This window comes from Psammomys obesus, unplaced genomic scaffold (assembly GCF_907164565.1).
Source record: "Psammomys obesus unplaced genomic scaffold, mPsaObe1.curated_primary_1811, whole genome shotgun sequence".
Taxonomy (NCBI): Eukaryota; Metazoa; Chordata; class Mammalia; order Rodentia; family Muridae; genus Psammomys; species Psammomys obesus.
In genome coordinates this window covers 3,254,010-3,278,977 of record NW_026590859.1, presented here as the reverse complement: position 1 = coordinate 3,278,977, position 24,968 = coordinate 3,254,010, and the positions used below count along the sequence as shown (strand labels likewise).

At 45.2% G+C, this 24,968-nt stretch overlaps 2 protein-coding genes across 3 annotated transcripts in view; one reads left to right on the top strand and one right to left on the bottom strand.

Moving 5' to 3' along the window:
* Positions 1 to 4,273, bottom strand: part of Dtl (denticleless E3 ubiquitin protein ligase homolog) — a 35,137-nt gene extending 30,864 nt beyond the window's left edge. The window contains exons 1-3 of the mRNA XM_055609190.1: positions 4,231 to 4,273; positions 1,900 to 2,025; positions 1,004 to 1,102 (exon numbers count right to left, since the gene is read on the bottom strand). Coding sequence (XP_055465165.1) covers positions 1,004 to 1,102; positions 1,900 to 2,025; positions 4,231 to 4,273 — 268 coding nt within the window. The remainder of the gene's footprint in view (positions 1 to 1,003; positions 1,103 to 1,899; positions 2,026 to 4,230) is intronic.
* Positions 4,274 to 6,939: 2,666 nt separating this feature from the next.
* Ints7 (integrator complex subunit 7) overlaps positions 6,940 to 24,968 on the top strand; it is a 51,850-nt gene continuing 33,821 nt past the window's right edge. For both annotated transcript variants that reach the window (XM_055609196.1, XM_055609195.1), the window contains exons 1-5: positions 6,940 to 7,147; positions 11,096 to 11,225; positions 11,933 to 12,079; positions 15,051 to 15,188; positions 23,339 to 23,385. In XM_055609196.1, coding sequence (XP_055465171.1) covers positions 7,054 to 7,147; positions 11,096 to 11,225; positions 11,933 to 12,079; positions 15,051 to 15,188; positions 23,339 to 23,385 — 556 coding nt within the window. In that variant the 5' untranslated portion in view covers positions 6,940 to 7,053. The remainder of the gene's footprint in view (positions 7,148 to 11,095; positions 11,226 to 11,932; positions 12,080 to 15,050; positions 15,189 to 23,338; positions 23,386 to 24,968) is intronic.

The window sequence follows — 24,968 nt, the reverse complement described above, 5'->3', positions numbered from 1 at the left end:
CACATCTAGACTGTGTTCCACAACAGCCATACCAGTACACGTTTAAACACCTTGTGTGGTGGTTTGAATAGGAATGGGCCCATAGATTCATGTGTGTGAGTGCTTGTCCCATAGGGAAACGCACTATTAGGAGGCGTGGCCTTGTTGGAGGAAGTGCATCACTGGAGGCAGCTTTACGGTCTCCTCCTGCAGACCGAGATGTAGAACTCAGGCCCTCCAGCACCGTGTCTGCCTGCAGGCCACCATGCTTCCCATCAGGATGACAATGGACTAAGCCCCTGAAACGGCAGCCAGCCAGTTAAATGCTGTCCTTTGTAAGAGTTGCCGTGGTCATGGTGTCTTCACAACAGTACCCCTAAGACACCTGGGAAGTTTTAATTTAAGACAATGGCTAGTACACTACTGTCAGCACACCAAAGAGCATTTTGGTGTCACAGAGATCACACATTTCCACAACATGTGACAGCTACCATCTAAAGTCAAACGAGGGTTGGAGAGATGGCTCAGTGGGTAAAGCACTTGCTGCCTAAGCAAGAGGACCTGGGTGCACATGCCCAACACCCAAACAAATACAAGTCTAACAAAGTAAATACAAATTCACGGAGATCTTGTCTCAAAAAGCAAGGAAGAGCAAGATTCAGGAAGACACCTGAATCTGGCCCCACACTGATGTACAGTTGTGCACATGAATAAATGATGAATAAAATGATATTCTGATATCAGAAGTAGTCTCTAAAATAGGATCTTCTCAAAACATTCTCAGTCAACAACCTTCCCAAGGTCCTAACAAGGAGACAGCGTCAGGCTGACTTTGGTTTGTCACACTCAAGGTCCCGCATGCTTTGAGCCCTATTCTGAGGAGGAGCTCATCTCTCACGCTACTCACATGATTTGTATCTTATTCCAACCAAGATAATGCCATGCCATCTGCTCACTATATTTGTATTAAGAATGATTTGCCAAAGGCTTTCTGAATTAAAAATGTTAAAAATGATGGACTTACCCTTGAAACATGTCTTTTTGCTGGTTTGTGACTCTGTATTATATAGCCTGACAAAGCCTTCTTCATTAGCAACTGCTAATATGTGCTCCATGCCAGGAGCTGAGGAGACACAAAGAAAACACGAGGACTTTCCAAATGAACACAAAGTATTAGGTGGCTCAAAACAGCACTACAGAGATGGCTCAGAGGTCAAGAAGATTCGTTGTTCTTAAAGAGGACTAGGGTCTGGGGTTTAATTCCCAGTACCCATATAGCAGCTCACAATTGTCTGTAACTCCTTGGAAACTGGTCTCTGTGGCACACAGACATACACACAAGCAAAACACCCACATACACATAAAATAAAAATAAAACTTAAAAAAATTGACTCAAAACCATTAAAATAGTCTTCAGATACTCTGAGTTGACTAAATCAAGAGTTGTACTGGCCAATGGTGAATAAAAGCATGATACAGACAACAGCTGGAACCTACTGGTTTTAAACCTCCCTTTTACAATCTTTCTTCAATTAAACTATAAGACTGGAACCAAGAACTTCTAGTTTTATTCACATTTTAAAAATATATTATTATAATTATTTGCTTTTTGAGACAGTGTTTCTCTGTGCAGTTCTGGCTGTCCTGGACTCACTTTGTAGATGAGGCTGGCCTTGAACTCCACCTGCCTCTGTGAGTGCTGGGATTACAGGCGTGTGCCACCACACCTGGCTTCCATTCACATTTTTAAGATGATTGCTAAAAAACTTGGTTTTAAAAATATATATCTTATAAATCATGAGAACAGTTACGAGAATAATCTTAACATCTACCTAAGTTACTTTTCTTTCAATGTGTATTTTCCCTCTAAGTAGGAAATAAAGTTCTGCTCAAGCTTAGTGTAGACAGTCCTTTTCTTACCAGTACAGAAGGTGCATCCGAAAGGAGGAACAGGAACTCCCGTTTCTCCGTAAGATGTGTGTTCATCATTACAGCTGCACTGATAACCACTCAGAAGGGATTGCAGTGGGTAATGTGAAGACCACCCTAAAACAAGACAATTCCTTTAGGAGTTAAAATGTGGCATCATGCTTTAGCATTTCCCACAAATCTACAAATAGATATCTTTAGTTTTGTTGTTTGTCTTTCGAGGCATGGAAGTTGCAATGATCCTGCGTCTGCCTCCCAGTGATGGGGATGAAAGTTATGATTTACCATTCCTAGCTAAATGTTTGTTCGTATAGAACTTTACATATGGCTCTCCAGAATACAATGTTGGTATTTACTTTTGAGACAGGAGTTCCCTGGCTGTCCTGGAACTCACTCTGTACACCAGGCTGCTCTCCAACTTGGAGAGCCTCTTGCTGTGATTAAAGACATTTGCCACCATTGCCCAGACATTTCTATTATTTTCTTAAGCGATTCTAAGAAAGAAATCAAAACATTCCCAATTCTGAGGCCATTTAGGCTATACCATATATATGTTTTTTTGAGACAGAATCTCATCGTGTACAGCTCTGGCTGTCCTGGGACTCATTCTGTAGACCAGGCTACCCGTGGCCTGAACTCAGATCTGTCTACCTCTAACTCCCAAGTGCTGGGAGTAAAGGCGTGTGCTACCATAGCAGCTGTGTCTTAGCGCCTCAAACGTGGAAGGTCTAGTGTATCACGATTGGCACCAGCGCCCTTGTACACTACAGAGATCTGATTCTTCTAGCACAGAAACAGTCACTTAAGCATGACCAATTAAACTGTCACTCCCTTCCACTAAACGTTTGTTTTGGGAGTCTCTATTGAGAAACTCTCAAGTCAATAGAAATCATTACATCCAATCAGGCCACGTTTGGTGGCACGCGCCTGTAATGCCAGCACTTGGGAGGCAGACACAGGTGGATCTCTCTGATTTTGAGGCCAGCCTGGTCTACAGAACAAGTTTCAGTACAGCTAGGGCTTCACAGAGAGACCTTGTCTGGAAAAACAAAACAGAATATACTATCAGCATTCAAAGGGTTATCGTATCAACCTGCCTATTGTAGGTCAATACAGACATAAATTTAACAGTTTAACTTCTCTTCTCCTAAGGGGGCTGAAATGCTAGGATCCTAAAATTCTAAGAACCCTGTCAAAGTATCTTAACATATATGAGAATGACTTAAGAGTGGTATGTTCCTGTCTCTAAGACATGAGGTCAAAGCTTGGTGAGGCAGAGGCAAGTAGATCTCTGAGTTCAGCATCTAGGACAGCGAAGGCTATACAGAGAAATGTTGTCAAAAAGTCAGAGAGGCTTGGAGAACAACTTAAAGTACATTTTTGTTTGTCTCATAAAGTAACCTTCTAATATACATCATGGTCCCAAATTGTAAGTTATCATCCAAAATCTGGTTTGTATTAACATGTAGGTTAGTTCATTTTAAATAGATAAAGGTTGAATACTCTTATCCAAAATACCTGAGGCCAAGAAATGTTTCAGATTTGCATAGATTTTACTGGATGGGCATCCTGAAGCTTCTGAACATATTAGCACTCAAAAACTATCTGATTTTTTTGATTAACATGCTCAGCTTCAGTACAAAAAACATTCAGTCAACAAGTAAATGCTAAGGATGGGATGAAGTAATGAGCTAACAAGTTGAGAGCCCTGCAAATGTTCAACTCACATCTGATTCTCCTATTCTACCAATTCTCATAGTTTTGTTTATTTAAGAATCTGTAACAGACACCCAAAAGTTTGTATCTCTTGAGACAACGGAAGGTATTAGATGGGGACAGGAGAATGCCTTCCTTTTGCAAAGTAGAAGAAAGGAAGTGGACAGAGGAGACACTTTAGCCCAACAGAACCTCCAGAAAATCTAGTTTGAGAAGGAATGAGAATAAAGGAGAAAAGGAACTTAATCTTGATTTAATAATTGCTCTTGGGAACATTGCTCCATAATTTCAATATTAAGCGTCACTAGAAGTAAACTGCGAACACCACTAAAAGATTGTTAGGTTCACAAATACCCATCTAAAAAAACTTGAAAACTAAAGGCTGCATATATTAAGATGTAAATGTACATGTACGATGTGCGATTTTTAACACACTAATTATAACAGACAAATTCAAAGAGGAATCAAATAAGTAAAATTGAAGCTACAATGCGATCTGAAAATTTTCACAATTAAGCTAGTTCCTCAACTCCGCCTCAGTACTTCTCCTGCAACTAATATTTGATATTACTGTGTAAAGTGACTTATTGAACAATCCCTCCATACTCCACCATTTCTGCAGCTCCCCACAACACGTGTGGATTTTCATCATGCTACACAGACCTGTAGTGTTCCCCAGCCCCCAAGACTCATCAGGAAAAATCCCATTCTTTCGTCAGTAGATAGCTGAAGGCCTGTACTCACAAACACACAAGGCTCCGTGTTTTCAGAGAATCAGCATCTCAACATTCAACAACTTCCACACATTGTTTTTTCCAAAGCGTTTTGTCTGAGAAGGCTTTCCTATCACCATCACTTCCTTTCTACTTCTACAAAAGGAAGGAATTCTCGAATGCCTGTCTTACACCCTGCATTGTTGCAAGATAAACCTGTGTCTATTACATATTTTTAAATAAATATAAAAAAAATTAGTGAAGTCCTAACTATGAGACAATTGAAACCATTAGGCACCATATATACCTAAATCCATTTCTTTAAAAGATGCATTTTCAATAAAAATTTTGCTTTTTCTTAAAACATTAACTTCAGGATTCACAGGTATTAAAACCACAGAAAACAGCCCTTTACATGTTTTTTTGATGAGGGCATGACAGGGTGATAAGAACTTTTCAAGGATACATTAAATTATAATAGCATAAATTTGGGGAAGAAGATAGAAATAAATTCAAAAGAAAAGGCAACCATGAAAAAAAAAACAACAAAACAACACAATACTTACAGCGTTTACTCACATTTTAAAAAGCAGAGACCCTGACTACCAAGTTGTTATAGTGTCAGATGTATTTAAAAGGTTATGATAGCATTTTTAATCTTAAGATGCTAACAGTCACAATAAGGCTAAAGATTATAGATTTTCATGTTTAAGCATATTCTAAAAACCTTTAGGTACGAATTCAAAAATTCACAAAAGAACCATTATATTTATGTTTTTCAAACTTCAGTGGAGAAAGAAAACTAAAAGCCACTTTGGAAGCTTGTTACAAGCCAGGAGTAAAGTACCAGGTTCCAGTGGAGGGAACAGATTCAGTGTGTGGAGGAGCTCATCAGTGGGGATGAAGACATAGATGCAAGCTTTCAGGACCTGCTGATCATGTAATAACAAGGAACATGGAATTTTTGGGTGACTCCCAGGCTTTGGCTGGGCATCTAAGTTTAAGAGTTTGCGGCTTGAGAATGTAAGATGCCTGACAATCTGAGTATCAACCCCACAGCTTTTACAGAAATTAAGGCTGGAGGCAGCAGGGGAACCCTCAGGTATGGCTACAGTCATCTACAGGAGTGGGCTCAGGTGACCAAGGGTGGCACACAACACTGGAGGAAAAAGGAGATGCAGATTTCAGAAGGGAAAACGTGAATTCCTGTGCCTACAAACAGCAAAGTGGACAGACAGACAGAAACTGTGTCACACAGTAAGTCTGAATAGCCTTCCTTGGTTACATAAAAAAAGGCGGACTTGAAATTCAGGTGCTGTAACTCCAAAGACGGCTTACAACCTCACAATGCGCATGGCGGCCATTCCTAACAGGGGAAGAAGTTTCTTGGGTCAAGTTCCAGCAGAGAAAGAAAGAGGCAGAGCGTGACTGTAAGAGTTCCCATGAAGAAAGCACGGATACAAAGTTTTAGAAGGCAGCAGGACGCTAAGGGGTTTTCGTCTAGCCAACATTGTTTCCTCAGGCCTACTCTTCAAAGATTTAGCTTAAGGACACACAACGAGCTAGCTTTCTCTATGCTATAACGAGAATATGGCCGAATTCCACCGTGAAGCGAAAAAAAGTTAATCCCCTTTCTGGATATTCCGCGGGCATCAAAGAGCATCTGGAACAATACCCTTCCATGCCCTACCCGTGGTCACCTCGTGGGAGTGGCTACGGGCATCCTTCAGTGTGTAACTTAAACTTTTCGGACCCCGGAGATGGGGGAGGGGGGCTGGCGCTGTGAAGGCAGAAGCAGCGTCCCCGCGCCCGACCGCGCTTCTCCACTGCGGGCCGCGCGCTGGCGCGTAACCGCAAACTTGCAGGGATCGCTGCAGCTCTGCAAGGGCCGCGGGCGCTGGCCCCCGGGCATCGCCCACCCGCGGCCACACGAGCACGCGCGACACTGACGTAAGCAGCGGGGGTCGGGGACGCCAGGCCGCTCAACGTGCCCACTTCGGCCTCCGCTGCGACCCGAAGGGCTCGGCCAAGGCGGGCAGCGCCCAGAGGGAGCCGCAGCGCCGTCTTCCTCGGCGGCCCTCGCTCCCGAGGACTCTCCCTGGCCGCGGGGGCCCTCGAGGCCCGGAGTCGGCAGCGGTCCAAGGCGGCGCGCCGGGGGGGAGGTGGTTCCCGCCGCGGCGAGCGGGCGCCGTTGGGACCGTTACTCACCGCTCCGCAGGACGCCGAGCTGGGGCTGGCGGAGCACCGAGTGGAAGAGCATCTGGGCCCGAGGAGAAGGCTCCGCCGAGGGAAACGCCGAGAAGATCGCCCCCGAGCTGCTCAGGAGCCGCGCTCCACGCCCTCCGCCAGGCGACCCGCTTTCGCCTCCAACTCCCGCCACTGGAAGCCCCGGTCGCCAAACTCCGCGCCAAACTGACGTCACGCCCTCTGATTGGCTCTCGCCGCAGCGTCCCGGCGCCGCGAAGGCGCCTCCCCCGCCCAGGCCCCGCCCCCTCCTCGCTCTGCCGCGGGAACCCAGGGCTCGGGAGCTCCCTGAGCGCCTGCGCGGGGGCCCCCCTGAGGCGCCCGCGAACCGCGGGGCGGCTGGGGCGCATGCGTGCACGGCCTGACAGCGCGCGGAGGGAAAAATCCGCGAGACCGCGGCGGGGGAAGATGGCGGTGCTGGGCCAGAGTTCGCAGTCTTTGTGACCAGGCGAGGCCAGCCACTGTTGGGGTCATGGCGTCAAACTCCGCCAAGTCTTTCCTGGCCGATGCCGGCTACGGCGAGCAGGAGCTGGACGCTAACTCCGCTCTTATGGAGCTGGACAAAGGTACTGGACGGAGGCGAGCGGGCGAAGCGCCTGCGGGAAGTGGCGCCGCCTGGAGGCAGCGGCCGGAGCCTGGAAGGGCGCATGCGCCGACGTGCGGGCGGGAAGCGCCGCTGCCGGCCTGGGACTCGGCGCTGGCAGCGCCGCGGGAGTGGCCCTGCATGGCTGTAGCTGAGGCCCGCGCTAGCGAGGACGCCTTTGACCACCTGGGGGCACTGTCTCCCGAGTTCGCAAACTGTGGATGGGAGAAGTCCTAAAAATACCGAGTTCTGACATGTTCAGTGGAGATGAGCCAAACGGTTCTGTGAGCGTTGTATACCTGTTTGTCTTCTGTGACTGCTGGTGCCAGTTCCGTGTGGCTGCAGACAAGTTCCACGAGTTAGCTTCCCTGGCACAGGAAGCTAAGAGATTTTGGGTCAGGAATTGAATCCCATTTCTGCTGGCGTGATTATGGAAGGCGACGTTGTCTAGCCTCGGTTTGTCTGCAAAGTGCGCATAGTACCCCTGAGCTGGCAGCACTGTTCCAAATATTAAATGGCAGTGGTGTGCAAAAGATGCGTTTATTAAATGCGGAAGGAGTACTTCGTTACTTCTAGACGTGCGTAAGGAAGGCAAGGATACATAGTTAGGCATGAAGAACTCAGGTGTTATTGTGAAACCTTTGTTCCGACTCGCTTCAAAGATTTTTACAGCTGGCCTATACTTCCTGGTAACTGTAGCCAGAGTGTAACCTGTGGAGAGCTGGAAGGGTCTACTCTCAAGTTCGCTTTAGTCCCTTTGACTTGAACATGTCTGTTGAGCCGTTAGGGACTTTGAAGCAAATAGTGAACGTTTGTATGGGGTTGCTGTGGGTAGGAGTTTCTCACGTTTTACAACAGGGTCTCATGAAGTCCAGGTTGGCCCAGAACTCCCTAAAGCCAAGGATGATTTTCAACGGTTTGTTTTGGTTTGTTTTTTCGAGACAGGGTGTTTCTGTGTAGCCCTGTTCTGGAACTCACTCTGTAGACCAGGCTGACCTCGAACTCAGAGATCTGCCTGCCTCTGTCTCCCTTGGAGGTGTGTGCCTGGCTCAATTCCATACATCCCCGTGAAAAAGATCTCTTTTGACTGCCCGTGTCCACACGAATGTAACTGGTGGTAGGGTGAGGACATTACTCCATAGCCCTTCTGAGAGAATGGCCTCAGCCACTTGTATGTGCCAGGTGACAGACTCCATGTCATAACTGCTGGTTTTAAGAGTAGACATGTGGGCCAGGCCATATGGAGTCAGATTCTTCTTCTTGAGAATGTTTATTACCAGACTAATTTAGTCTGCCAGCATTGATAAGTGAACCTTCAAGTTATGTAGAACTGGGGCAAAGGCTAGCTCACCACATTGAGGCTGAATGAGGGAGCATGGACTTCGCAGTGGCTGGAGACCACTGATGGACCAAGTCAGATACACTAACCAGAAATCCGCTTCCTGAAACCACAACCTCACATTTATGTATGACTGTCGTTCTTATAATTTACAGAGGAAATTGTGACATATCTCAGAGTTTTGTTCTAAACCAGTATTTTCTCATATGCATTCTGCGATACTATATTTCAGCATGTTCATTTGAAATGGTTTCTGAAATTTTGGGAAAGGATATTATGTCCTAAATTGACTGCTTCCTAAATACAATGTGAATGTGTGGTTGTCTGTTTATTAAGCTGTGGATTGTGGATTGCCTTCTGGTGTGTACTTGTATTGGTTTAGTTCTTTGGTGCTGAGGTCTGAGCAAAGGGTCTTGTTCCTGATGTGCTGCTGCCCTGCTGGATTCTAGTCCTGTGTGGTGTGTCCTAGTTGTATCCTAGCCCTGTGTGGTGGCCAATCCGAGCCCCTTCTCGTAGAAGCGGAAGCAAAAACTCTGTAGCTTGTCTTTCAAGAACTGCATCAGAGTTGATAGCCCCGCCAGTCAGATGCATGCTTTGATTCAGCAGCTGGAATGGCAGAGAAGGTCCAGGAGTGCTCATGGTTCCTGTGGTATTAGTGGTGCCAGCGGCATTGGTCCTAAGTGACAGAGCTCACCGTAGCGCCTCTTGCTTCTTAGCAACAGCAGTTATCCTCATCTAACCAGTTTGGCAGTCTAGTGTTAGGTATTCTTAGAAGCTTGGCAGCCTTGACTGGCAGGTGTGGTGACTCACCTGTACACAGGGCCTGGGGCAGAGCAGGAGAGTCACTCCAGGTTGATCTCGTATTTAGTGAGTTTGAGGGCAGCCAGGTCTGCAGAGTGACAGAACAGTGCTGAAAAGCAAGACTGTTTCAACAATCAAACAAAACCCAAGAAGTTCAGTCTTAAAAATGTTGAAGAGATTAACTACACAGTCAACACCATAACCTTTGCTGATTTCAGCTAAGAAATTCCAACGCTTGTTTTGAAAACAGTTTATGGGGCTGGAGAGATGGCTTAGCAGTTAACACTGGCTGTTCCTTCAGAGAACCCTGGTTTAGTCCCCAGCATTGTTTGGCGGTTCACAGCCTTTACCCGATGCCTTCTTGTGGCCACTGCAGGCACATGGCACACATGTATACAAGTAGGCAGAACACCAAAGCCCACCCCAGTGGCACCATTCCTCCAGCAAGGCCACACCTCCTCCAGCAAGGCCACACCTCCTAATCCTTTCCAAACAGCGCCATCAACTAGGGACCAAAGATTTGAACACTCATTTTCAAACCACCACAGTTGTTAGATTATATCGGATTGTTGATTGGAGTCTCTTCTTTTCCTAATATGAGTATTTGATACTGTAAATGTTTCTTGAGATACTATATTAGCCATGACCCACAAATTATATTGTCATTTTCTTCAACTAAAAATAAATTATCTTATTTTCCTTCTGATTTCTTCTTTCCCCTGTGGGTTACTTAGCAGAAAATTCATTACCAAATACTTGGAAGGTTTCTTAGCATTCTTCTCTTACTGATGGCTAATCAATTCCATTGTGACAGAGAGCATAACGTGTATGCTTGCTCTAGTTTATTTTTGCAGTAACAAGGGTAGACGGGGGCCTTGAGAGGGCCAGCCTGGCGCTCTGCCATTGACCGCAGCCCCAGTCTGTTCTTCCCGGCTACCTTTGAGGCTTTACGAACTTGATCAAGCTGCCCTGTACATGCCGTGTAGCCGGGGTAGCCTCGCACTGTGATCCCCTTGCCTCAGCCTGACTATCAGGACCGTAGGCTCGTGCCACCAAGCCTATCTGACTTCAGTTCCTTAAAGTTCACCGATGGTTTATATTCCTGAATAGTTTAATCAACTTCAGCAGTTTAGAAAGTGTTTCTTTTCCATTACTGTGTGTCTGAGAGAATCTGTTTAGGAGCTGGCGAGATGGCGCAGAGTTAAAAGCACTCGCTGCTCTGCCAGAGGACCCAAGTTGGAAGGCTCACGGCAGCTGTAACTCCGGGGACTCACCTTCTGGCAGCCACTCAACTGCACACCTGAGATAAAAGCTTTAAAAAAGTGTTAGCTTATGAAATTACTAAGGTATTTACTTATTTGTTTGGGGCCCATTTTGATTTGCTTTTGAGGTAGTTTTATATTATGGCAATTATTTGTGTTTTGCGATACCCTTAAGTACCCAGACTGGCCCCCAGCTTGCTTGTAGCTGAGGATGGCCTTGAACTGACTCTCTGCCTCTGCTTCTCATGCGGCGTGATTACAGTGCTACGGTACCCACCTGCCAAGTAACTACTATAGATGCGTCTTTATTTATTTTAATTATCAACTGCTTTATTTTGTTTAAATTACAATCTTCCTGCCTGGCCTCCTGTGGTTGGGGTTCTGGGCATGTGCCATCTTCCCAGCCTTCCATTTTCAGTTTTGAACAGGAGTGTAGACGTAACTGCTGTCCTGCTGTGTGATAAGTCAGTATTCAATGGTTCTGCCTGGGGCTACAAGTCTGTAATTAGCTCCTGTGCTTTTTCAATAGGTCTGCGCTCTGGCAAACTTGGGGAACAGTGTGAAGCTGTTGTACGATTTCCCAGGCTTTTCCAGAAGTACCCGTTTCCCATTCTCATCAATTCAGCATTCCTAAAGTTAGCGGATGTTTTCAGGGTTGGGTAAGTGCTCCTAATGCCTCAGTGTCCTTTGGGGCATGCTGCTTGTGTTTCTGTTTTGTATTTGGCTTTTCTTCTAGGCCATTAGTACTTTTTGCCACTTAGTTACTCTCCATGGATGCATATTGCTTTGCACTGCACTTTGGTATGAGAATTAATAACATTTTTAGCAAAAATGAAAAGTAAAATTCAGAGAGTACTTATTTCTTTAGGGAACAAGATAAATTAAGTCAGAACAACCTTATTCTACTTCTGTATATGTATTTTGTAAAACTAGTTTTTTACAGATTGTTTTATGAAATTTCCTGACTTGTAACTTGAGGTACACATGTGTGCAGGTTTTGAAACACGTAAGCTTTGAATAAATGCCCGTTTCCTCATTTCTCTCCTCGCTCTTAGCTCTCCTGCTTCTTTCTCCTATTTTCTATTCATGCCTGTCAGGTGAAGGAGGATCGCCTGACGCCCCCTGGCCGTGTTGTGATTGCAGAGGTCAGGTCTGTTCTGGGGATGATGCTCTGGCGTAGGGCATCTTGCAGCAGGGCTGCAGCAGGGCTACAGCTGTGACAATGGCTTTTGTTCAAGATCTCCCACATGCAGAGCTTAGTGGCGCTTCCGAAACATTGGCTGATAGGAGTTCTCTGACCCCAGGTTACAAAACATACTCCTTTCCTAGACTGAGCTAATTTCTCTCTCTCTCTGTCTTTAATTAGAAACAACTTCCTGAGGCTGTGTGTTCTCAAAGTGACTCAGCAGAGTGAAAAGCACCTGGAGAAGATTCTGAACGTGGACGAGTTTGTGAAAAGGGTGTTCTCAGTGATCCATAGTAACGACCCTGTGGCGAGAGCCATCACCCTCCGGTACTGTGTCGCTAGGACTCGCGTAGATGGTTAAGCTGGCATGATGTAGCTAACAGGACTTGTTTCTCACTAAGACTGCAAAAATATGGTAACCGTCCTCGTCTGTAAATCAAGTTAACATCTGTGGTGCTGTTTGGTTTGTGAGTTGCTTTGCTTGTGTTTCAAGCATCCCATTATGTCGAAGCTCCAGTCTCAGAACTGGGTGGATTTCAGTACAGGATAGCCTTGAACTTGTGAAGTTCCCTATGTCAGCTTTGAACATGAGAGTGCTATGTTAGCCTCCCGAGCAGCTGAGAGTCCATGTCTTGGCATCGTGCTTGGCTCCATTCTCTTTCACCTTTGCTTGTATAACTAGGGGGAAATTTTGAGACTCAGTTAATTAAATTATTGTTCTTCGTTGTGGCTTTTCCTGCCCACATAGTTCTCTTTTTAACCAGAAGGTGCAAAAAATCACTACTTCCCCGAGTTTTCTTTTTTTCAGGGTCAAGCGTCAGTTCAGAATTAGTTGCTTTGTTATTCTCCTGCCTTTTGATTAAGTTAAATGTCATAAGATATTTTAAAGCCAGTTCTTGGTGCTGGGGATGCCGCTGATTTCTTAAAAGTGCTTGTGGCCCCAGCACCACTGAAGCTCTGGGTTCAGTTCCCAACACTTCATGAAACTAGGTATGGTGTGCACACCTGTAATCCCAGCACTTCGGAAGTTAGGGGAGGAGATTTAGAGGTTCAGGGTAATTTTGCCTACACAGTAAGTTTAAGACCAGCTTGAGCTATATGAGACACAAAAAATGTTATTGAGTGTTACCTTCTAAAAACTATCCAGCCTAGCATACTTGAGACAGTAGGTTCAATTCCCAAGACACACAGAGACACACACACACACAGAGAAAAGGGCTGGGAGGGCAGAGACTATAACCAATGGGAAATTTAACATTAAGACATGAAGTCTTAGCACTGGGGAGGCAGAGGCAGAGGCAGGAGGATATCTGAGTTTGAGGACAACCTTATCTATATAGCAAGCTGCAGGCTAGAGAAACCCTGTCCTTCAAAAAAAAAAAAAAAGGTTGTTATATATGAATGATTGAGACCTTTTTCTAGAATGGAAAGTTGAGGAAGATTGCATCTCAGTCAGATAGTTGATTGATAGAAAGCAAGATACGCTAATATTAACACAGAAAATGAGAGTCAAAAAGATTTTGATGTGTTCATGATTGTATGTGTACGTGTACCACATGCACGCCTGGCCCTTGCAGGCCAGAAGAGAGTATCCAGTTTGAATATTTTGACAACATTTTTGAGTGTTCCACTCCATGTGAAGTTTGTATCACTGAGTTCCAGCAGTCGGGCCCATACTAACTGTTGCTGCCAATATAATTGGCAGTTTCTAGTAAGTTTTGAAAGAGATATATTTAAAGACAGAATTTTGCCTTGTCTTCAATAGTAACACTGGAAACAGGAAGTGTTAGAGTAGGTATAAAGGTGACCAGCAGGTTGTGTCTTGTGGCACATGTTGACCTCATGTGGTGCACTTGGCCTATGCTGATCCTTCCTGGTAGGGCATTAGATTAATAGTAATGCTTTGTTTCTTGTAAGAAACAGTCAGTTTCAACTGATTCTTTTGAAATTTAATACAAATTAAAGCAACCTAGTTTATGGTGTTTGTTCAGATTACTGTCTCACTGCATAGGCTTGTGGCCTGCGTTCAGCTCTTAGCGATCCTGCCTCTGCCTTCACAGTGCCGGGATAAAGGCCTGCATTACCATGCCTGGCCATCTGACTTGCTTGTGAGGAAGTCAACTGCTTTTGTGCAGGAATTTCATCTCTGTAAAGTGTCAAGGTGAGGATGTGTCAAGGTAGAGGTCGCTACCAAGGATGCTGATATCACTCTGGGAACAGGATGGGTGTGTTTCGGTGGCCTGCTGCTTTCTGCACAAAGGGTTTCTGAAGCTCTCTGTGGTTTTGTTTAAACAACATTTATTTTTACTTTTCTAAATGTTTTACATTTTGTAATTTGGTTTTTACGTTTTTTTTATTGTATGTGTTTGCAGAAGACAGACTTGGGGATTTAGTTCTTTTCTTCCACTGTGTGGGTCCCAAAGACTGCACTCAGGTTGGAGGCTTGTGGCAGGTACCCCACTGAGCTGTGTCTCTAGCCCATTCATTTTCTAGGCTTTACTTTCCTCGCTGTTGCAGACACTGGCATGAGCTGCAGGGGGCACCCTTCACCTCCAGGAAAAATCTTCTCTTGATATGGTAGCTTAAAAAAAACACCCTGCTGGTATTTATTGATGTGGGGAAAAGCCTGGGAAGTCTTGCAGTTTGTGATTCTGCTTAATAGCAGGGAAGTTGTATTCCTAAAACTTTGTTAAAATGGGCTTTTTTTTTTTTTTTTTTTTTTTTGCTGTATTGATATTGGGGTGCTTTAATAATTCAGAAGTTCTTTTCTGCTCTGATCCTTGAGCTGTACTTCAAGGTAGTTTTCTAGAAATGTAGCTTGTGCGTGTCAGAGGCAGGGTAGAGACAGGATGTATCTCTATGGTGGAACACTTGCCTGAGTTCAATCCAGGGCCAGGGAGGGAGAAAAGAAGGGGGAGCTGGGAGAGGAGCAGGAAATTTAGCTTATGCTACGTGAGCTGTTTTAATATTTCTGGGTCACTGCTGGATTCCTAATGTTACTCATTCTATTTGTTTGTTTGGTTGGTTGGTTGGTTTGGTTTTTCAAGACAGGGTTTCTCTGTGTAGCCCTGGCTGTCCTCGAACTCATTCTGTAGATCAGGTTGGCCTTGAACTCAGAGATCCACCTGCATCTGCCTCTCAAGGGCTGGGATTAAAGGCATGTGCTACCACCACCTGGCATTCTTTACCTGAACTTTATAGAATGACCCTAAACTTTCTGGGTTGATAATCTAGCTTGCCTCCCTTTCCTGTCCTGCCTGTGGTTAACTGTCCTCTCCTCCTTGGCTTCTGTCTATAGGATGCTGGGGAGTCTGGCATCAATCATCCCCGAAAGGAAGAATGCCCATCACAGTATACGGCAGAGTTTGGATTCCCATGATAACGTAGAGGTTGAAGCTGCTGTGTTTGCGGCTGCAAACTTTTCTGCACAGTCCAAGTAAGCATGGGCCTTTTAGTAACTTGGCTCCCGTGGGAATTTTTTAAAGAGTAACTTACCAATATCTGTAATATGTAAATTATGAGGTCCATTTTCCAAAAGTCTTACACCATGTTGGGGAAAGAAAATGCAGATGTTGGGCCCAAAGAGACAAGGCCTTCCTAGCCTGGTTTGTGGAAGCTGCCTTTGGTAGCTTTGATGTCTACTGAATAACCTTCCACAAAAATATCCATGATCCAAGATTGCAACTTTCTGATTGTCTTTGGCACAGTTTGGCCAACATAATAACTGAAAATAAAACTGACTTTGGGGTTGAAGAGAGGGCTCAGAGGTTATGAGTACTGCTTGCTCTTCCCGAGGTCACAATTTCAATTCCCAGGAACCAAGGGTGGCTCATAACCATCTGTAATGAAATCTGGTGCCCTTTTCTGGCATTCAGGTATACATGCAGGCATAAGGTTGTATACATAATAAAATATGTAAATATTTTTAAAAAACTGATGTATTTAGGATGTTGTATGCTGCACTGCTGTCTTAGAAGAGTGTGTGTGTGTGGATGTGTACATGTGTGGGTGCATGCCTGCATGCGTGTGTACATGTGTGTAGAGGCTAGAGGACACCCCCAGATTAGTCATAGTTCTTAGGTGCTGTTCACCTGTTTGGAGACAGGGTCACTGGCCGGCAACTTACCAAGCTGGCCAGCCAGGCTCCAGGGATCCGCCTGATTCTGCCTTCCCACACGTTAAGGCTCTAGTTGGGGAGTGAACCTGGGAGAGCCGGGCTGAAGATGAGTCACACCCACTAGCCAGCTTTATTCAGAGCATCAGTCAGTTACACTCTGAGGGCTAAGAAAGGACATGGAGTAAAGAGCACAACCACAAGGACAAGCTGCATATGGTGAACACGTTTTTCCATGGAGGAATGAATGACCACAGCTGAGGTAATCGCACTCCAAGAGCAAGTTTGTGTCTTGAAGAAACTGAGTTCACAAGACTCTTGTCTTGTTTTCTTGGCATTTTCTCCAAAACATTCAGAATCCCTTACTCGACTCCACCCTGGGACTGTGTTTTAACACCGCACACCGGCGTTGTAGGCATACCATAACTGGCTTTTCTTAGTGTGGGTTTTAGGGATTGAACTCAGGTCCTCAAGCTAGACCGTTACCAACTGAGCTATCTCTGCAGTTTAATAGTATTTGTTAATTATTTTTATTAATGTGTGTGTGTGCCATATGCATATAGGCACCTGTAGACACAGGAAAAGGGCATCGGATTCCCTGGACTGTGCTCTGACCACTGGCTCATCCCTCTGGCCCCATAATTTTGTTGTTTTCTGAGACAGGCTCTCACTCTGTAGCTCTCTCTATCCTGGAACTCATTTGTAGACCAGGCTGGCAAAGATCCTCCTGCCTCTGTCTTCCAAGTGCTGGGATTAAAGGCGTTGGTCACTACACCCAGCCCCGCCCCATACATTCTCAAATAGAATGTTGAGCCTTGTTGGGCTTATCTGTAATGAAGTGTGTCACTCCCTGACTGATAGCCAAAACTAACTTTGTTTTGGAGACTGTTGTATGGGAGGCCATAAACACGTGCTTTCCCCTGGCCAGTCGACCGACTTAATTCCTGAGAACTTGGCTAAGGATGAACAAGGGACACTGGCAGCTTCAAGGTGCTGCTTGTGCTGATACTGACATGGCAAGCATTTGCTTTTATGGAATAGGCAACCTGGGATATAGCTAAAGGTTTGTTTCCATGTGCACTTTAAAACACTTGTTAGCTTCAGACACGTACATCGGCATCTGGCTCTAGCCAGCCCTCCCACCTCCCCCAGGCCCTCAGTGCTTCTCTGTCCCCCTTTGACTTGACTCGTGTTCCTGAGTGTGCGCTTCCTCTCATGAGCTCCCCTGGCCACGTTAGAGTGCTGGTGGCTTGTCCTTGTGCAGGGCCTGTGCAGGCACCCTCAGCTGCTCCGAGTTGGTGCATGCAGTGGCGGTACCTTGTCCAGAAGACGGCATTCACCACTCCTTCTGCCCTGTCCTTCCCCACCCATGTTGGGTTTGATAGAACTGTCTCACATAGGAATGAGCATATGTCCTGCCCAGAGAGCTTTATTTTATAATCAGATGAATGAATGAATCAACAGTTTGCTTAAATACCTGTGTAATGTTTGATAAAATTTGAAATCCTAATTTTATTCCAACCTTACTTATATGTATGTTCTCTTCATATATTCCTATCATACCTCTGAAATTCCAGGATTGCTCATTGGAAAAGTTGAGAATAGTTAAGTGTGGAGTTTTAAAGTTTACTCTTCAAAGTTAGCAAGTATGGCAGTAATAGAGAAACGTGTGTACGTGCATGCATCTGTCTGTCTGCATTCATGCTTGCGTGCATGTATGTGTTTGCAGAGGCCAAAACAAGGGCTGGCTGCCTTGAGTTGGAGTTGAGGTGGTAATGAGCTGTTCGGCGTGGGTACCAGGAACCAAGCTCAGTCCCTTTGGAAAAACAGCAAACATTCTCAAGTGCCGAAACATCCCGATTCCCAGCTTCTGTTGTAGCTTGTGTTGTTTTTGTTACCAAGCGTGAGTTACTGCTACAGAGAGAACTTGTCTTACCTAGGAGTGTGCTGTGCACAGGTGTCCTCATGAACACCATCAGGGTGACTTGCAGTGGCTGCAAAAGCAGTTTTCTCAGTTCAGTTTCTCAAGTTGGATAGATAATTTAGTGACTAAATGTAGGTAGGAGGATTGTTTTTAGTTCATTTCTTGTGCTGTTACCAGAGGCTGGTTTTATTTCAGCTGTGGAATTTCTGTACCATCTGGAAATGAAGACACGTGTCACAGAAACTGCTTGTTCTTTTATGGAACTCATGACCAGTAACATGCACATTAATAGTCTTATGAAGCTCCAGGTGTCGCTCAGTGAACAGTCCTTGTCTAGCACGGACAAGGCCCTGGGTTTGATTCCCAGCAACACAGACACACTCCTGCGGAGACATGAACACTGATGACAGACAAAAAAAATGTTTCATTGACTAGTTTATTGGGGTTGCCTGTAGGAGGCCGAGTGAGTGATTGCTTACAGGAGCAGAGATGGCTCACAGGTAGCTGCATCACCAAAATGCCCACCCCAGCATAGGTGATGATTCAGGAAAGCTGCACCCTTGGAGCATTCTGTACCTGAGCCAGTAGGAGATCCAGCGAGTTATGCTTTGTGTGATGTGAAGAGGTGGCTTGTGAATTTTCTGAGTTTCAGGAACTTCCTGATACTTAACAGTTGTGCACCTACTGTGCTTTGTAAGTTTTGCTTACTTCCGAGTCTTAAGTAGTCTTAGGGACAGACTTTCAGTTCAGAGGAAATTACTGTACAACACTATCCTTCAATAACATATGTCTTTGTATTACATAATACCAGGTTAGTATAATAGGAAAGCCTGAAGCACTTACATATCAAAGTTTAAGTTAAGAAAATACATAATTTTTAGATGAGTTTTTATCTCTTCTTGAAGAGCTAAAGACCTTGCTAGAGATTATGTATCTCTACCAACATGGTGGATTTCTGTTATTTCTGTCATTCTAGATCTTGCTGAAATCAGAGTAACTGGCCAAATGAAACTTAACATTTTATTTAGCCAGGCATAGTGGTACATGCCTTTAATCCCAGAACTCAGGACACTGGCAGGTGGATCTCCGAGAGTTTAAGGTCAGCTAATGCTACATAGTGAGACCCTATATCAAAAGGCACAAGAAAGAGAACTTTTAAATCTCTGCTGTATCTCACTTGCTGTAAAAGGTTAAGATGGTGCTTTGTACAAGAGCTTGTTCTGGCTAGGCTCACAGAGGAGCTGGTCAGCTCTGGTGCTTTCAGGGATGAGGCGAGCATAATCAGAGCAGTGTTCCTCTTCAGTCACCAACTAAAGAGCCCTGGCTTCTTTAGAGGGGTGCTATCCAACAGCACCAACCCACCGCTGTAAGGAGGAACTTCTGCTGCCGAGCTTGACATGATGTGGGGTGGGGCCTGGGGTGTACAACTAGGGCACCACATGACTTTAGTCTCAGCAGTTTCAGTATTGACAGCAAGAATTTATTATTAGACCAAAAAGGGGGGAAGTCAGCAGGCTCCTACTCTGCATTTTTTTTGAGCCCAAAGGGCTGAAACTGGGTTTTTTTTTTTTTTTTTTTTTAAACTTTGGAATTGTTATAAAATGTGTTGTGGTAGTTACTGAACATCCACTGTTGCTGCTCTAGAGGCAATGGGAACTGAGAGAATGGAGTCAATATGAGGCGGAATAAAGTCTCATGCAGTGCCAGCTTTAGTCAGAGCCTCTCACAGCTTATACCCTAAGGGTTAAGAAAGGTCCCCTGAGTAAAGTTCTCACGAGTTCAAGCCACACGTGGCAAAAGCAAGTTCTTCCATAGAGGCACATAAAGGATAGTTTAAATGTTTAATTGAAAAACAGCGGCAAGCAATAATGAGCAATTTAAAGTAAATTCAGCTACACCTGGGAGGAGCCCGGAACCATCCCAAGAACATTCTGTGTTTTGAAGAAACAGGCCACAGACTCCTGTCTTGTTCTCTTGGAGTGTTCCCATGAACACTCAGAGCTCTTGTAGGACTCCATTCCTGGACCTGTTCCTACAGTAAAACAACCACCACAACAACAGCTCTGTTAGCTGTGTGCTGCTGTGGCCATGGTCTAGTGGGCTGCCTGAGCAGGTCTGTTGGACTAGGCCGCTCCAAGGAGCTGGCGAATGGCCAGGGCCGGGTGCTGAAGAAGACAAGCTCTGAGACAGGATCTGCCTTTGTGCAGGCTGCCTCAGCCTTGAGATCTTCCTGCCTTAGCTCCCAACTGTGCCACCACATCTGGCCTGCCTTCACACTCTTAAAAACAAACATGTTACAGATGTGTATGCCATTAGAAACTTAAGGAGCTGATAATTAAATATAACTTTAGGAATAACAGATCCAAAATATGTTAGTGTAAAATATGTTTATGGAGTGCTTATTTTCCCAAAACAAACAAACAATTTCGTGAGAAAGGGTAGCCTTAACATTTTTACAAATGTCTTCAAGGCTTGGCTAAATTCTCATTTATGTACTTCTGCACTAACGTTTGTCAAAATACATTATTTTGATTAAAGTGTGTGAAAAAAGTCCAGTCTTGCACAGATAGTGGTGGAAAGCGGAGGGCTTCTGAAGCTGTCCCAGGTTCATGACTGACTGAGGACCTTTGAGGTGGTCTGTTAGGAAGCACTGGCTCACTTGTGTTCTTCGGGTCTTCGAGTGTTCCACCACATAAGGACTGCATTTGAGAACACCGCCACCACTTTTCTACTCCTGGGAACAAGTATGTTCTCTGTAATTGTAGCTTTTGCTGATAACTAGAGCACTGTAATTGTCATAAGAGAGTCTCGGTTGTTTGCCTAAAGTTACATGCTGACTTTAACTCATCATCTTCCAAGACAATTCTTTGGCTGATAGGCAAGGCTGAGTAGCTGTGTCCCAGGAAGACATACTATTTATATCTAAACGCAAACAGTTGCTCTGGTACTGTGTCTGAAGTATGCCGCTATGTGTTTTGAAATGTAGTACAATGAGTAATTTCAGTTTTGCGAAGAACATTCTATACAGCTGGCTTGTGTTCTCTTTTTAATGTGAGTTTATAGTAAGGAAGAATTCATGACCCGAAGTACAGCTGCTGCCGTGGCCTTGATTCTTACCACCTCATCAGGATTTTACTGGGTGTTATTTCACCAAACATGATGGATGGAGGGAGGGAGCGAGGATGGTGCCAATGTCATCATACCTGGATAAACCGTGAGATAAAAACAAATGTTACTGATTTTGAAAAATTCAACCCAAAACGTGTTGTCAAGACTTTACATAAGAGAAAATGCCCTTCAGTTGGGTGGTGCTGATGTGGAAGGGTACAGATCCCCAGCCCCAGCTGGAGGCTGGCTGTGCGTGGTCCGTCTGCACTGTGCGGGGCTGTGCTCTGTGCGCTGTCAGTCTCTCAGCTCATGCGTGTGCTCGTGTGGCTGTGGCACCCTGCCAGTTAACCCTTGCTTGAATTTATGTGCAGAGCTGTGCCTAGAGACCCCACAGACCAGGAGAGCTCATTGCATCCCCTGGCTCTGGAGTTGTAGAGAGGTGGTTGTCAGCTACTGGGTAGGTTCTGGGAACCAGACCTGGGTCTTCTGCAAGAGCAGTATTCTCACCCTGAGCCACCTCTCCGGAGGTGAGGTGCACAAGTTGTCTGTCACTAAAATACTCAACCCTTCTATTTGAATTCTAAGTTAATCATCTCAACATAGTAATTGAACTGTCACTGCTACCTTAATTCTTTGTCAGAGTGTTTTGTTGAGTAAGAAAGTAAGTTACTGTCTTTACAACAAGGAAGACAATAAATTAGCATCTGTCCAGCCAAGGATTGTGTGGTCACATTTTTTGTTTTTCCTACTTGGAGTTTTGTAATCCTCCAGACTGAGTTAGGAACTCCATCTTTCAGTATCTCGTCATCTATAGTATAACCACAGCCTGAGAAGACAAGTCTTTTTCTTTCAAACCAATGATTTCCCTTAAGTATAACAAAAATACTCTGCAGATACATATTTTAAATTTTTTTTTTTTTTTTGCAAGAGGGTATTACACAAACACATGTTTCTGGCAAAGCAAAGTATGCCCATGCTGCAAGAAGTCTCCCTGGTGACACTAGGCAACACCTCCTGGAAGGGCCCAGTGACAGCTGACAGCCAGAGTATTGTAACTGAGGAACCACTGAGTTCATTGGCTTCCTTACAGTGCCTGGTGGGTGAAGGCTTGTTGACAGGAGTGTGCACAGGCGAGGATGGTGCTTCCCATGCCTGCAGGTGGAGCCTAGTCTTCTCCTCACATGACCCGGCCCCTCCCTGAGACCCGGAGGCCACATGCATTTAGGGCAGAATTGCATGTAACTAACTGTTTGGGAGTGTTGGTGAGGTACTCAAGTATTCCATAGCCCTCCCTGGTCCTTTGTGTGAGGGAGTGGCAACAGCCAACAAGTCCAGCTGTGGTCTTGTGGAAGCAGGAACAGGCAGCTGTTTAGCCCAAGCTAGGCAACTTGGTATGTTTTTGCACTGACACAGGGAAAGTTCATGATACCAAAATCTTGGTGGACTGGCTGATAGATTATGTAGGTATACCAGATATCTATACAGATAGAGGCTATACAGATCAGCATAGGTGACCTAGGATAAAGCAAGTATACTGGAGGAACTCAGAGCATGCTGGGTCAGTCACAGACATATTTATAAATTAAGCTCGTGACCCAAGACATTTCTAGGACTGGGATACAATTTAGTGGTAGAAGGCTTCCTCAGTCCTGGATTTGGTTCCCAGTACCACAAAAAACAGAACATTGTAGAAAACAGAAGGCACACATTGCATTGGTGGTTAAGAGATGAAGTCTCCACGTCTAGAGACTTAAAATCGCAGAATTGCCTTAGCAGCAGGGAGGGCTTCACTTAGACTTGCATGGCCCTCATGTCCTGCACATCATGTAGTTTGGCTGCATAAGCCAAGTTTGATTACATTGTCTCCCATATCATATGATAGTTTCTCCCAAGTGCTGATGTTACTGGGTTTTTTGGTATTGGATGATATTTCTGTTAGGATCACAAAGTATGTCTTCTTTTAAGTATTTTGGCTTTTGAAGAGTCTGTCAGTGTTCAGTGTCAGCCACTTCAGTGCTAGGGATTGGCTGTGCTTGTGTCGTCAGAACTTGCGTGTTAACATGTGTTCTCAAGTGTATGTTGTAGTAGTCCCCTTGGTTCTCTCACAGAGGGTTGCTGAGACTCAGCCTGAAGCAGCACCCACTGCTGAGCATCTCCCTCAGTGCAGGACTGGAGTGGAGGCCTAGGTGTAAGGAAATATTGATGCTGTGATGATTGTGTTCTTTGCACTTACGAACCTTAGTTATGGCAGGTGGTGGCAGATGCCTTTATTCTCTGAGTTTGAAGCCAGGCTGGTCCATAGAGCTAGTTCCCAGACACTCAAGACTACACAGAGAAACCCTGTCTCAAAAAAACCAAAACCAACGATCCACCCCCCCCCCAATAAAACCTCTTTGATTCTTTATGTTGTTGCCAACTGTTTTAATTTTCTCTTTCAAAGGGATTTTGCTGTGGGAATCTGTAACAAAATCAGTGAAATGATTCAAGGTATGTATATTTTTGGTAATGTGAAGAGACTTAACAGGGGTCTTGTTAACAATGGTTGCTTGTGTTTATAGGTGTGTACTGTGTGTGAGTCATTATTTATAATAATACTAAATATCCTCTGTATGTCAAAAATGCCTGAGGTGCTTAGGGTATGGAAATGAAGCAGGGTCCTCACTGTCATGTAACCTGAGGTCTACTTGGGAGACGAGTGAGCAATAGACAGGTGCAGACAGGATGTGTGAGGTGCTGTGGGAAACTTGTAGGGAGAGAGTCCCAACAAGGTGAGCGATGGGAAGGCAGCAGGATGTGCTCTACCTGAGTTGATTCCAGAGCCCTAATGGAGTAAGAAGGAAGGAAGGACAGGGCATGGCTGCAGAGAGGACTGCAGTGCCAGCAGGAGCTCTGCGGTTGTCTGATAGCACCCGCCTGAGGTTTCTCCCTGCGCCCAACGGCGGATCGTGTGTCCCGTCGAAGTTTTCCCTGCATGACTTCAGGTGTAGAGGCAGCTCCGCCTGTGGCGTTGCACAGTTCCCAGGGCCACTCCCCCTTCGCCTTCTGAGAGCTGGCCTCGCTGTGCCGCTCAGCGTGGTGACGACTTAGAGCTTTCCACACAGGAGACGGAGCTCAGTCGTCGTTCGCTTGTACAGCTAAGAAGTAGCAAGCCTTTTGGTCCTGAGTCTCCTGTGCTGCGTTGCCTGTCTAGAGTAGGGTTTCTTTAGGAGAGCTGTGTTTTTATGGCGCTTAAAGGTAAAGAGAATTTGCTCACTCAGAGAGCAAGACAGATACAGCTTTACCCTCTCCCCTTTTATTTCCTTTGTCTTCTTTTTAAATTTTTTTTTCTTCCACCAAAAATGGTATTCCTAGGATGCTAGCATTGAGACATTAGGAAGAGCATCCCCCATTCACTGAGCAGGTTTTTGTGTTGATGGTTTTGTTTTGTGTTTATGTGTAAGGGTGTTTTGCCTGCATGTGTGTCTGTGCACAGGAAGGCCAGAAGAGGGCATCAGATCCTGCGGAGCTGGAATTACAGAAGGTTGTGAGCCACCATGTGGGTGCTGGGAAGGAAGCCCAGGTCAACTGGAAGAGCATCCGGAGCTCTTAGCAGTTGGCCCGTCCTTCCAGCCCCCAGGGCAGGAATTTGTTGAGTGCCTGCTGTGGTACTTACGGTCTCACCTAGGAACAGGCGCACTGTTTGAGTTAAGATAATTCACGGGGAGTTTCTATAAAGGAGCCATTTACAGAGCAACAGGTATCACATTCTAGGGGCTAATGTAGCTCAAGACCCAGTAGCTCTTACAGCCCTCTAGAGCCCAGGGACAGGAACTAGGCAGCAGAACCATCTTGCTGAACCCTACTGTGCCAAACATGGTGCAAGCCTTTCTTAGGAGGCAGAAGCTGGCAGAGTTCTATGAGTTCAAAACCAGCCTGGTAGCAAGTTCTGGTCCAGCCCAGGCTACATAGAGAGACCCGGTCTCCAAAGACTGACAAATACAGCAGTTTTTATAACTATACTTTCTGATAAAGCTACTGATTAGTTCTACTATAATTATCTTGACTGTTGTAACCATTGTGATGTATTGCAC